Source organism: Pelophylax lessonae (assembly GCF_965119305.1).
Source record: "Pelophylax lessonae genome assembly, chromosome: 1".
Classification (NCBI taxonomy): Eukaryota; Metazoa; Chordata; class Amphibia; order Anura; family Ranidae; genus Pelophylax; species Pelophylax lessonae.
Window position 1 is genome coordinate 30,145,467 of NC_138768.1, and position 13,887 is coordinate 30,159,353.

The 13,887-nt window shown below is 43.0% G+C and overlaps 1 protein-coding gene across 1 annotated transcript in view; it reads left to right on the forward strand.

Moving 5' to 3' along the window:
• Window positions 1-13,887, forward strand: part of LOC309567266 (vomeronasal type-2 receptor 26-like) — a gene marked incomplete at both ends in the record, with an annotated part of 139,142 nt that overhangs the window by 38,521 nt on the left and 86,734 nt on the right. Inside the window, one exon of the mRNA XM_082272647.1 lies at window positions 13,530-13,821. Coding sequence (XP_082128773.1) covers window positions 13,530-13,821 — 292 coding nt within the window. The remainder of the gene's footprint in view (window positions 1-13,529; window positions 13,822-13,887) is intronic.

The following is a 13,887-nucleotide window of genomic DNA, read 5'->3' on the forward strand; positions in this document are numbered from 1 at the left end:
CTAAAAAGTGCCTAGGGTTCTGGGTCATGCCCCATTAACTATTAATCACACAAAAAAAAGTTCTTAAAAATTGTCATTTTTGATAAAAAAGCCAATTATTGAAAAATTAAAAAAAAAAAAAAAGAGAATAGTATCTGGGGGGGTCTAAAAGGTGTGCATGTGAAGTTTCAGCTCTGTAGCATGTCCAGAACCATGAAAAAAAAAAAGATAATTTTTCAGTAGAACAGGGATGTGGTTCGGGAGCCTCCTTTAACTTTAACACTTATATGATCTTTTTTTCTGGTTCTGGACATGCTACAGAGCTGAAACTTCACAGGTACACCTTTTAGACCCCCCAGACACAAAATCACACAAAAAAAGTTCTTAAAAATTGTCATTTTTGATAAAAAAGCCAATTATTGAAAAATTAAAAAAAAAAAAAAAAAAAAGATTTTTTGATTTTTACTTTGGATTTAGTATCTGGGGGGTCTAAAAGGTGTACATGTGAAGTTTCAGGTCTGTAGCATGTCCAGAACCAGAAAAAAAAAGATCGTTTGTATTAGAAAACTTTAAGCACAGGAATATGGCTTCTCTGCTGTAACACCTTGCCGGTTTAATAGAAGGCATTTTTTTGGGTTCTTTGCAGTCAGGAAAAACATCTGAACTTGTGTATAGTAGTACTGTGCACAAGTTCTGATGTTTTGCCTGCCTCCAAAATTCCCCAAAAAATGCCAGCAAAAACACACCTGGGCATTTTTTTTTTTGACGCTAGCGGTTTTTTTTGGCATTTTTTGGGGTTCTTTTGAGGCAGGCAAAACATCTGAACATGTGTATAGGGGGGATATATAGACATATATGTCTGAATATATACATGCTACAGACCTGAAACTTCACATGCACACCTTTTAGACCCCCCAGATACTAAATCCAAAGTAAAAATCAAAAAATCTCTTTTTTTTTTTTTTTTTTTTTTTTTTTTAATTTTTCAATAATTGGCTTTTTTATCAAAAATGACAATTTTTAAGAACTACTTTTTTTTGTGTGATTTTGTGTCTGGGGGGTCTAAAAGGTGTACCTGTGAAGTTTCAGCTCTGTAGCATGTCCAGAACCCCAAAAAAAGATCATATAACTGTAAAAGAGGGGTCCCACCATCCCTGCTCTACTGAAAAATTATCTTTTTTTCTGGTTCTGGACATGCTACAGAGCTGAAACTTCACAGGTACACTTTTTAGACCCCCCAGACACTAAATCCAAAAAAAGTCATGCCTGCCTCCAAAAATGCCCGATAAATGCAAGAAAAAGCGCCGTAGAGAAGCCGTATTCCTGTTCTAATAAAAATTATAAGAAAATGCTAATTTTTGGGGGGTTCTGGACATGCTACAGAGCTGAAACTTCACATATACACTTTTTAGACCCCCCAGATACTAAATCCAAAGTAAAAATCAAAAAATCTCTTTTTTTTTTTTAATTTTTCAATAATTGGCTTTTTTATCAAAAATGACAATTTTTAAGAACTTTTTTTTGTGTGATTTTGTGTCTGGGGGGTCTAAAAGGTGTACCTGTGAAGTTTCAGCTCTGTAGCATGTCCAGAACCATAAAAAAAAAAGATCGTTTGTATTAGAAAACTTTAAGCACAGGAATATGGCTTCTCTGCTGTAACACCTTGCCGGTTTAATAGCAGGCATTTTTTTGGGTTCTTTGCAGTCAGGAAAAACATCTGAACTTGTGTATAGTGGTACTGTGCACAAGTTCTGATGTTTTGCCTGCCTCCAAAACCCCCCAAAAAATGCCAGCAAAAACACACCTGGGCATTTTTTTTTTGACGCTAGCGTTTTTTTTGGCATTTTTTGGGGTTCTTTTGAGGCAGGCAAAACATCTGAACTTGTGTATAGTGGTACTGTGCACAAGTTCTGATGTTTTGCCTGCCTCCAAAACCCCCCAAAAAATGCCAGCAAAAACACACCTGGGCATTTTTTTTTTTGACGCTAGCGTTTTTTTTGGCATTTTTTGGGGTTCTTTTGAGGCAGGCAAAACATCTGAACTTGTGTATAGTGGTACTGTGCACAAGTTCTGATGTTTTGCCTGCCTCCAAAACCCCCCAAAAAATGCCAGCAAAAACACACCTGGGCATTTTTTTTTTTGACACTAGCGTTTTTTTGGCATTTTTTGGGGTTCTTTTGAGGCAGGCAAAACATCTGAACATGTGTATAGGGGGTATATATAGGCATATATGTCTGAATATATACCCCTAGACATATATAGGTGTGATAGTAGCAGAAATATATTACTGTAAATGATTTTATTAGCGCAAGCATTTATTTCTGCTACTATCACACCTATATATGTCTAGGGGTATATATTCAGACATATATGTCTATATATTCCCCCTATACACATATTCAGATGTCATGTCTGACATCAAACATGTCCTCAAAAAAGCACTGGCAGTGGCAGCCCCTGCAGCATTAAAAAATGCTTGCTGGTGAGAAGCCACATACCTGTCCCGAAGCAGAGAAATGATAATTTCTCTATAGCGGTCACCCTGCTATGGAAGGGTTTTGTCACCCTGCCATAGCAGTCACTGTCAGTTAACCCTACACTACACTACGGTCCCCTGACACTTAACACTTTCCCTACAGAAACTAAATTTTTGAAGCTAACTTAAGTGTAAAGGAGCACTCTAACTACACTAGATATCCCTTTCCTCACACTAAAAATAGCTAAATGACACTTTTAAAGTAAAATTAACAGAACTGCTTCCACTCTCTTCCATGTCCAGTATAACAATGCTGGGAATATGGCGGGGGCGATCTTATATACTGGGGGGCGTATTCACTAATGATTGGTCTAGGGACCCCCTAGTCACTCCAATCACATTCCTAGCATTCTTCTGCCCCCTCAATTGGCTTTTGCTAATGGTTCTGGTCCAATCACGGGCTTTTAAAGCCCATTTCCTGAAGAATTGCATTTTGGGCGGTTCTGGTTGCCGAATTCCGAACTTTTTGGGCAAAAAGTTCTAAATTCGGCCGAACCTCGAACACCCAATGTTCGGGCCGAACCGATGGTGGACCCGAACCGTTCGATCATCCCTAATACTGATATGTCTTAAAACTAATAAAAATGTATTGAAAGTAAAATTCCGCACGCTCATGGAATGGTGACAAACACTGGTACTTAAAAATCTCCATAGGCGGCGCTTTAAAAATTTCTACAGGTTACCAGTTTAAAGAGACAGAGGAGTGTGGTTTGAACACCATTTACATATGTGGGCGCGACTTGCGTATGCGTTCGCTTCTGTGCGCAACCTTGGAGAGACGGGGTGCTTTAAGTTTTTTTTTACCTTTTTTTTTTTTTTACATTGTCTCTTTAAGAAAAAAGTTTTATTACTTTTATTCCTATTACAAGGAATGTAAACATCCCTTGTAATAGAAATAAGCAGGGCAGGTCCTCTTTAACCACTTCTGGACCGGAAGGATTAGCCCCCTAATGACCAAGCCATTTTTTTTTTCAATTTGCACTGATTGATTTTAACGGACAATTGCGTGGTCATGCAATGCTGTACCCAAACAAAATGTATTTTCTTTTTTTCCCCACAAATAGAGCTTTCTTTGGTGGTATTTGATCACCTCTGTGCTTTTCGTTTTTTGCAGTATTAATAAAAAAATAGTGCCATTTTTTAGAAAAAATTACATTTTCTAATTTTTCTTATAAAAATATCCAATAAACTCAATTATTTTCATACATTTAGGCCAAAATGTATTTAGCTACATGTCTTTGACAAAAAAAATCTCAATAAGTGTATTTTTATTGGTTTGTGCAAAAGTTATAGCGTCTATAAACTATGGTGTATATACTGCAATTTACGCAGCTTTTACTTTCTGACTTCCTATTTCATTTATTGAAGTGCTAAAATGTCAGGGCAGTACAACCCCCCCCACAAAATTGCCTCTTTTTGGAAAGTAGACATCCCAAGAAATTTCCCAAATCCCAAGAACATTTTTTTTGTCACAGGTGTTTGAAAAATGACTACATTTTTTTTTAATTAAACAAAGTTGTCATTGAAATGATAAATTTCTCACGAATGCCATGGATGTATGTTTAATTACAACCCAAAATAGATTCTGCTGCTTCTCCTGAGTACAGGGATACCACATGTGTGAGACTTTTGTACGGGACCCCAAAAACCAATCATCACCTTCAGGTTTTCTAAGGGCGTAAATTGCTTATTTTACTTCCTCACTACCTATCACAGTTTCAGAGGCCCTGAAATTCCAAGATAGCACTCCCCCCCCCCAAATGACCCCATTTTGCAAAGTATATTTTCTGAGAGGCATGGGGAGTCCATGGAATATTTTATATTTTGCCACAAGTTTCACACATGCCATGAATATATGTGAGATGACACCCCAAAATACATTCTGTGTGAGACTTTTTGGCAGTCTAGCCATGTACAGGACCCCCAAAACCAATCACCGCTTTCAGACTTTCCAAGGGCATAAGTTGTTGATTTCACTCTTCACTACCTATCACAGTTTCGGGGGCCATGAAATGCCAAGACAGCACAAGCCCCCCCCCCCCCCCAAATGACCCCTTTTCAGAAAGTAGACACCCTAAGCTATTTGCTGAGAGGCATGTTGAGTGTTTTGCAGATCTCACTTTTTGTCACAAAGTTTTGAATATTGAAAAAAGAGAAAAAAAAATGCATTTTCCTTTTTTTCCCTTCATTTTCCAAAATAAATGAGAGCTGCAAAATACTCCCCATGCATCTTAGCAAATACCTTGGGCTGTCTACTTTTCGAAAAGGGGTTATGGGGGGGGGGGGGGTTCTTTCTTGGCATTTCATGGCCTCCAAAACTGTGATAGGTAGGTGAGGAGTGAATTCAACAATTTACGCCCTTAGAAAGCCAGAAGGCAGTGATTGGTTTTGGGGGTCCTATATGTGGCTGACTGCCAAAAAGTCTCACACATGTGAAGAAGCAGCAGAATGTATTTTGGGGTGTCATTTCAAATATATTCATGGAATGTGTGAGCAATATATCATTTAGTGACAAACTTTGTGTAAAAAAACAAAAAACAAAATGTCATTTTCCAAAAACTTAAAAATACTCCATGGACTCAACATGCCTCTCAGCAAATAGCTTGGAGTGTCTACTTTCCAAAAAGGGTCATTTGGGGGATGTTTGAACTGTCCTGGCATGTTATGCTCAATCTTAGCCACACATCACCTACTCTTCTAACCACTTGAAGACCAAGCCTTTTCTGTGACTTATTGTTTACATGAAAAAATATTTTCCTAACAGACTCCATGGCAGCATACGTTTGGGTAGCTCCGCTTCCTCTCCTACCCCATAGGACCCCACTCCCATAAATCTTTGCTCTAAGACAGGAGACGTCTTCCTTTTTTATCCTCCTCCTACAAGTTTACATGCTTTTCCCTATGGGACAAATTCCTGTCAGCCTGATGGCGTGTCAGCGTGAGGATGTGACAGTGTTGCAGAATGATCGCAGTCCAGGAATCCCAGCTATTGAGCGGGGGGACACGGGCAGTATTTTTGGTGCAAAGAAGAAGCTGTAAAACCTGAAATAGAGGTGGGCTGTTGCCCAGCCCGCACGCCGATTCCCTAGTGGTGGGGAGAGCTCAGGTCGCATCTACAGGAAGTGGTAATGTATCTGGTTTCTTTCACTGTGCCCTTTATGTATATTGTGCTTTGTTTTACCTTATTTTTTCCCCGCTGTCTGGATCCTTATTGGTGGCTAGAACACTCCTGCGTTCCAGACCGCCGCTCTGGGATCCTCCCTCCGCTTGTCTGACTGTTTCCAAATGGTGGACGAGAATTAAGCTTGGAGCGCATAGTGGTTCACACATGGGCGATCCGTACGACAGGCTGCTCGTGGGGAGGGGGGGGGGTGTAGCCAGCACAATTCCTGGGAAATTTAAACAGCTGTCAAGCTGTATAACACTGGGATGTCTGCAGGCTCAGCAGTGGCTACCCCATGCTCTGCTAAGCGGATGGATCAGTAAGTCCTCATCACCTTACTATAGGTGGAGGGGGGGAGGGGGCAGTGAAGAGGAGAGGGGGGGTGAACTGTATTTATCAGGTCTCACTCTCTCCCCATTGCAGGCTGTTCACTGAAGCCACAATGGATCCTTCACCACCCTCTGGTGGCCAGTAAGATTGTTTATTTTAACCCTTGCCTGTCTGCTGAATGGTCTACCTTAGCCCTGACTGTATTTTTTCTTGAATGTGTTTTTTTTCCTTTCCCTGTCTTTTTTCCCAAAAAGCCTTTCTAGGTCTGGATGTCGTTCTTCGGCACATGGAGGCAGGGATCAGTCACTAGTGATGGACGAACATCGGCCGTGGCGGTTTGAGAACGTTAGCCGCAAACTTTCTCAGATGTTCGCGAACCGCAAGTTCGCGGCGGGCCCCAATGACTTTGATGGGAAGTATTAAAAACCTTTAGGTCATATTTGCAGCCACAAAATACTTACTAGCTGTGCACACATAGTCCCACCACATGGACACTGTCATAACAGAAGTATTGCTATTGGAAAAGTTGCCCTATAATTTTTTTTACAGCAAAAAAATGTATTTTTTTTCCCCTAAATCAGCCAGAACTGACAGCAGCCGGTAAATACATGTCAAATATATATAGGGTCCATTCACACGTCTGTAAAATGGGTCCACATCCCTTCCACAATTTGGCGGAATGTTTACAGACCCATTGATTTTCAATTCCAGTCTAAAAAATTAGGAATTCACAGGATAAAGAAGTTAGTGTCAGCCAGTACAGGCCCAAAAAATTAGCCCACATGCGTTTACCTGACAGCTAAAAACATTGTATTCTGTGGCTGAAGGTACATTAGGCATTCACAGGATAAATAAGTAAGTGTTGGCCATTCCAGGCCCCGAAAATTAGCCCTTATTGGTTTACCTGACAGCTAAGAAGGTTGTATTCTGTGGCTGAAGGTACATTAGGCATTCACAGGATACAGAAGTAAATGTCGGCCAGTACAGGCCCCAAAAAGTAGCCCACATGGGTTTACCTGACAGCTAAGAACTTAGTATTTTGTGGCTGAAGGTACATTAGCCATTCACAGGATACAGAAATAAGTGTCGGCCAGTAACAGTCCCAAAAATTAGCCCACATGGGTTTACCTGACAGCTAAGAACGTTGCATTCTGTGGCTGAAGGAACATTAGACATTCACAGGATACAGAAGTAAGTGTCGGCCAGTACAGGCCCCAAAAATTAGCCCACATGGGTTTACCTGACAGCTATGAAAGTGGTATTCTGTGGCTTAAGGTACATTAGGCTTTGACAGGAAAAATAATTGTCGGCCATGAAAGGTCCCAAAATGTAGGCATTCAATGGACATGAAATGCCTTTTATGCCGCTGTATTTACTGAAGACAAGGACCATGAATTGTTGTGGGTGGATGGCGGTCTGGCGGTCTGGCGGTCTGGCGGTCTGGCGGATATTTGTGGCCTATCATGAGAAATTGTAATCAAACATGGTCTACTGGTCACATGTGTTGAATTCCTCAGAGATCCATGCCTCATTTATTTTTATAAATGTGAGGTAGTCAACACTGTCATGAGCTAGGCGAGTGCGCTTAGGTCACAATCCCCCCTGCTGCACTGAACATCCTTTCGACAGGACACTGGACGGGGGGCAAGCCAACATTTCCATTGCAAATTGTGGTCAAGCCAGCCCACCCAGTAGTCCAGGGGTTCATCACTCCTCAGAGCATCCACATCGGCCGTTAACCCGATGTAGTCGGACACCTGACGGTCTAGGCGTTACCTGATGCTGGATCTGGAGTACAGCTGTCGATGGGTCGGCTGAAAGAATGATTTCATATCTGAAGTGACCAGCATATCTTCAAACCACCCTCTTCTTGCAGGCGCTGTTGGATTGCTACCCACAACTGTTTCTCTGTGAATGGAAAATCCTCTGCCAGCGCACGCAAAAGCAGAATGCAGCATTTCTCGAAGCAAGGCCTGCAAGTGCTGAATTCTGACCGCCCTCTGTGATGGTGGTAACATTTCCGCCATTTTTTGTTTGTACCGGGGATCTAAGTACGTTGCCACCCAGTACTGGTCCTTGTCCTTTATGCTTTTTATACGGGGGTCCCCCTTAAATCACTGTAGCATGAAGGCCCCCATTCGCACTAAACTGGAAGCAGTGTAGTGGCCTGGCTCCAGATCATCATCCAGGATAATGTCATCCTCGTTCTCCTCCCCCCAACCACGGACAACACCAGGGATACCAGAAAAGTTTAAAGCATGCTCTTCTTGCTCCTCCTCATCCACCCCGGCACCATCCTCTGACTCCTCTTCAGACTCCTGTTGTTGACTTGTCTAAGATGGAGTAGCACCCACTTGGAATTCATCCAACATTGCGACTTCCTCATCTTCCTACTCCTGCTCCTCGACGGCTTGATCAATGACACGACGCAATGCACGCTCCAGAAAGAAGGCGTAAGGTACAAAGTCACTGATGGCGCCCTGGCCGTGACTGACCAGTTTGGTGACCTCATCAAATGGTCGCAGAAGTCTGCATGTGTCGAGCATTAGCAGCCACTTGCGAGGTGAAAAAAATCCTAGCTCCCCAGAACCTGTGCTGCCGCAGAGTTCGTACAGGTAGTCGTTAACTGCACGTTTCTGCTGGAGCAGCCTATCAAGCATATGCAACGTTGAGTTCCATTGCGTCGGGCAGTCACAAATAAGACAATATAAAACACAGTGCAGCGCAATCTTAATAATCTAGAGATAAAAATAGTAGTGCAAAAACACTTCACATGAGTCCAGTATAATTTCACATAAATATGTTAAATAAATGAATAGCAGGGTGCAAAACAGTGTGGACAGTCTCTCTTATCTTGATAAGAAACCCAAGTGCTGGTAGTAGTAGCATGCAAATCAATTCCAAGTGCTCATCTCCCCCCACCACAGCTCTCTCTGCCTCTCACCTCCAAAAAGAGACCCCACAGGGTCACCCAGCATGTATATAGACACCAGGCCTAGATCCTCCTCCTCTCTCAGAGCGTTCCACACAAACTTCCTCCACAATAACATACAAGGAAGGGCAAGATCTCCAAGCAAAACCCAAGCATGTATATAGACACTAGTACTGAATCCTCCTTCTTTCCCAAAGTGTTCCACCTGAACTTCCTCCGCAGTATTATATATAAAAGGAAGGACAGGATCTAAGTGCTCTCTGTTTAAACTGGGCATTTATTTGAATAAAAAGTATTGCACTTACATATTATAAGGTAAAAACAACAGCATAGTGGTACAAGCGATGAGGTCGGTGTCTCCCTGCCACCTCTCTCTGCCTTCCGGAATGTGTCACGTGACTTCCCCCGTACCCGTTACGTCCTTGCAGTAGGCGGAACTTTGTCAGCGGGGATAGGGAAGCATAACACGGACCCGGCTTTATGCGCCTCTACTCCGCCCACCATGCTAGGACAGCATCCCCGGTTGCTTGAGACAGCTCTCCTCCTCCCACAGGGGAGTTAGCACAGATGAAAAGGCGATTCTACGATAAATATATGGGAAAAACTCTACACTCACTGGGAAGGTTCACATACATTTAACGCTTAAATGACAGCATATAAAGACCTAATAAAGTTGTTTATAAAATAGATCAACATGACCAAAAGAGCTGTCTATATAAAAATATTATATTGAATTATCCTATATCTATGATAATATGGATAAATAATTAGCCAACAATGAACCCAGTCATCTGAAAAGCAGCCACTAGGTGGCAGAGATACTCCAAACCTCAATATTACACACACAAAAGGTAATACATACACTAACAATGCTATAAAAATATTAAAATTTATTATAAATGAGCCGTAATAATATTTCCTGCCTGGGACCTTCCATTGTGGTGTTCGAATGGCCACAAATTTCCGAAAGGCCTCCGAGTCCACCAGTTGATATGGCAGTAGTTGGCGGGCTATCAGTTCCGACAAGCCAGCAGTCAACCGTTGGGCAAGATGGTTATATCCGGCGTCATAATTTTTTTTACGCTCCAATATTTGGGCCACGGAAGCCTGCCTTTTTTCCAGAACAACGTGAGGACGGCATGATGGAAGGTGGAGTGGAGGACAATTGTGAGGAGAGAGGAGAAGGAGAAGAGGCTGGATGGTGAGAGCCTGGAATGTGGCTTTGTGGGTTCTGACAGCGTTGCTCCCACTGGGCTCAGTGATGGGAGTCCAGGTGCCTTCTTAAGGCGGTCGTCCCTAGGTGAGTGTTGGGCTTATTGCGACTTATGCGTTGACTGCAATGGCTGCAGATAGCAACACTATTGTCAGCAGCAGACATATTAAAAAAAGCCCACACTGCGGAGCCACGTACATGGTTGATGGCTCGCTCCTGATACATTAGCAGTCTGCTTTGTCCCTCCTGTGCAATGTAACTTCCGCCTGCTTCTCCTCCCTATCTGCTGGTCCGTGTCTCCCTCTGAACTCCCCTCCTCTTCCTCTCTTGTGGCCACCCCATGATGTCCATAGACACGTCATCATCGACTTCACCTTCCCCACCACTAACATTAGAGATCTCGGAGTAGGCAGCAACAGCGGGGACCAACCTCCTTGGGCTGATCTGAGTACTGTCGTCAGACTCCAGAGTGGCGGATGTTGCTACCTCCTCTTCCTGATCCGATGCCAAGAATGGCTGCGCATTGCAAATGTCTTGTGATGGATAGGAAAATAATTCCAGTGACTCAAGCGGAGGGTATATGGTGGTGGTGTTGGTGTTGGTGTCTTTGGGGGTGTACACAACAGAGAGTGAAGAGGGTGAAGATAGAGAGGATGAGGAAGGTGAAGAAGAGGCAGGCTGAGTGAGCCACTCAACCAAGTCTGGTACTTCCTTTGACATAATCGAATGCACCTTCTGAAACTTCACACTTTGGCTCCGGCCTACTGCTCCTGCCCTACCCCTACCACCCCTGTGTAAGGGCCTGCCTCTTCCTCTGCCTGTAATTTTTTTAAATCACCCTGTGAAAAAAGTCTCTAGAGAAGCGCAGTATATGTGGAACAAGGTATATAACATGCCGCTTCAATCTGCGGTATTGGGGGGCCACTGGTCTATCACACCAGTTGTACAAACAATTGGCCAGTAAGTTTGGCACTGTGTGTAGCAGAGTTAACGCAGCAAAAGAGGCAATATTTTTACAGGAAAAAAATACACTGATAAAAGTATACTCTTAGATAACAACCGCTTCAATCTGTCATCTAGGGGGGGGGGGGGGGCACTGGTCTATCACACCAGTTATAATACTTTTTTAAAAGTGCTTTTATCACTGTTTGTAGTATTGCTGCAGAAACGCTCACCACACCAGTCACAATGCTGCACAGTGCACAATACAAATCCATTATAATATGCTTTCTATATTAGAAAGAATATTATAAGTGTATTACACCCCTATATAGTGCACTGCACACCAAAGAATAGTACACCTATACCAAATACCAGTCCTTAACAGAGCTATTTGTGTCACTGACAATCTGTCCCTAGTGCACACAGCAAACCTCTCCCTTCACTGACAAAAGAGACAGTACACCTATACCAATTACCAGCCCTTAAAAGGACTTTTGTGGACCTTAACAGAGCGATTTGTGTCACTGACAATCTGTCCCTGGTGCACACAGCAAACCTCTCCATACACTGACAAAAAGCAGAATGTGAAATGGCCGCCAGGTCAGGTCTATTTATAAGGTAGGGGGTATGTCCATGTGCTGAAATGTCTCAGTTGGCTGTCCTGTTCCACCTGATGGCTGTGTCATGGGTCAAAGTTCTCCCCAATGTAAACTAATATGGCCAACGCCATATGTTTGCAAAATCCGTGGTCTGCGAACGAGCAAAGTTCGCTGTGAACCGACCACTGGATGAACCGCAAGGCCATCCCTATCAGTCACCACCTAAACATAGTCACTCCTCAAGGTACCAATGCCATAGATCCAGATCAAGGTCCAGGCGTCACGTGGACCTCAACCAGCCAGACACTCCGACCATGCCAGGGAAAATTCCTGCTGGGGCTGTGGGTCCCGTGTTACAGATGGCAGGTCTCTGTGCGACATCTGCTATTCCCGGGCTGTCAAAGAGAGACGATGCGAAGACCATGGTCAGGCGGATAGTCCAGGAGTCCCTCAGGGACTGGGACCTTAGTCGTGTGTCTGGCAAATTGCCCGAGGCTCCAGGCACCCTTCCAAGGGAAGAATCGCAGGCAGGTTCTTCCCAACTGAGCCGCTATTCAGAGGACTCCTCAGATAGCGAGGATAATTCTGATGATCAAGGCACAGGTTTTGACCTTGCCATGGTGCCTCCGCTAGTCAAAGTGGTGAAGGAGGTGTTGAAATGGGAGGACCCAGTAGAATCGCCGGCAAAGCAGAGGAAATATTTCAAGCACCTGAAAAAGGAGCGTCCATACTTCCCGTTCTTGATGCAATTGGAGGAAATAATCACAGACAAATGGGGCGGAGTGGAAAGAAAGAACTCCCTTTCGTCCAAAATCTCTAGGATGTATTCCTTCAAGAGCGAGAAGGTTAAGCATCTTGAGTCGGCTACTATGGTTGATGCGGCCTTGATGAGACTAGTTAAGCACGTCACCTTTCCGCTGGAAGACTCCATATCATTTAAAGACAGCCTGGATAGGCGAATCGACATGGACCTTAAGAAGATTTACATGTCGGCCTGTATGACCTGTAAACCTGCTTTGGCCCTAGAAGCAATGTCCAAAGCCATGGGGGCATGGACAGACAATGTGGATGCTATGTTGAGAAGCATTTCCGAAGAAGTGGGCAGAGGTTTCACGATTCAGGAACTGAGACTGGCTTCGGCTTTTCTGGGCGAGGCGTCCTTTGATATAATCCGCCTAGTGGCTAGGGTCATGCTGTCATCAGTAGCGGCCAAGCGTGCCCTGTGGCTGCGCCCCTGGTTGGCCGACCCCGCCTTTAAACAGGCAAGGTGCAGAATTCCTTTTGAGGGTTCTATACTATTTGAAAATAAGATGACTAGCGCCATTAACCTTGCCACAGGTGTTAAGTAGTTTGTAAACACTATAACTTTTGCGCAAACCAATTATTATGCGCTTTTTAGGATTTTTTGTACAAAAATTTGTAGCAGAATGCAAATTGGCCTAAACTGATAAAGAAAAATAGATTTTTTTTTTTTTTTTTTATTGGGAATGTTTTATAGCAGAAAGTAAAAAATATTGGTGTTTTTTCAAAATTGACGCTCTTTTTTTGTTTAAACCGCAGAGGTGATCGAATACCACCAAAAGAAAGCTCTATTTGTGGGAAAAAAAGGACATCAATTGTATTTGGGTACAGCATCGTACGACAGCGCGATTGTCAGTTAAAGCAACGCAGTGCCGAATCTCAAAAAATGGCCGGTCATTAAGGGGGTAAAACCTTCCGGGGCTGAGGTGGTTAATGTTAAGCTGATCACAATGATGAATATTTAAAAAAAATATTTTACAGATATATAGAAATCGTTAACTTACTGTTTTGAAAAAAAAAAAAAACTTTTGTAGCCCATCTTTACGTTATTACATGAACCTCCTGGCTTTCCTTTCCGCAATTGATAATATTAACCAGGATCCAGACATATTACCCAATATCACTCTCGGTTTCCATCTATATGACTCATGGCTGGAACCCAGGAAGGCTGTACAGAGTGTTCTGCAGATCTTATCTGGACCAAATGGGACAGTTCCTAATTATTCCTGTAAAGGACAAGGCAAGCTGGCTGGTGTTATTGGAGATCATTTTTCATCCACTACATTCCCAATCGCCCAAATCCTCTCACTGTACAGATACACACAGGTGAGTGAAAACTACTTTATATATATACTATTCTAAGTCAAAAGAGACAACAATATACATTTTACA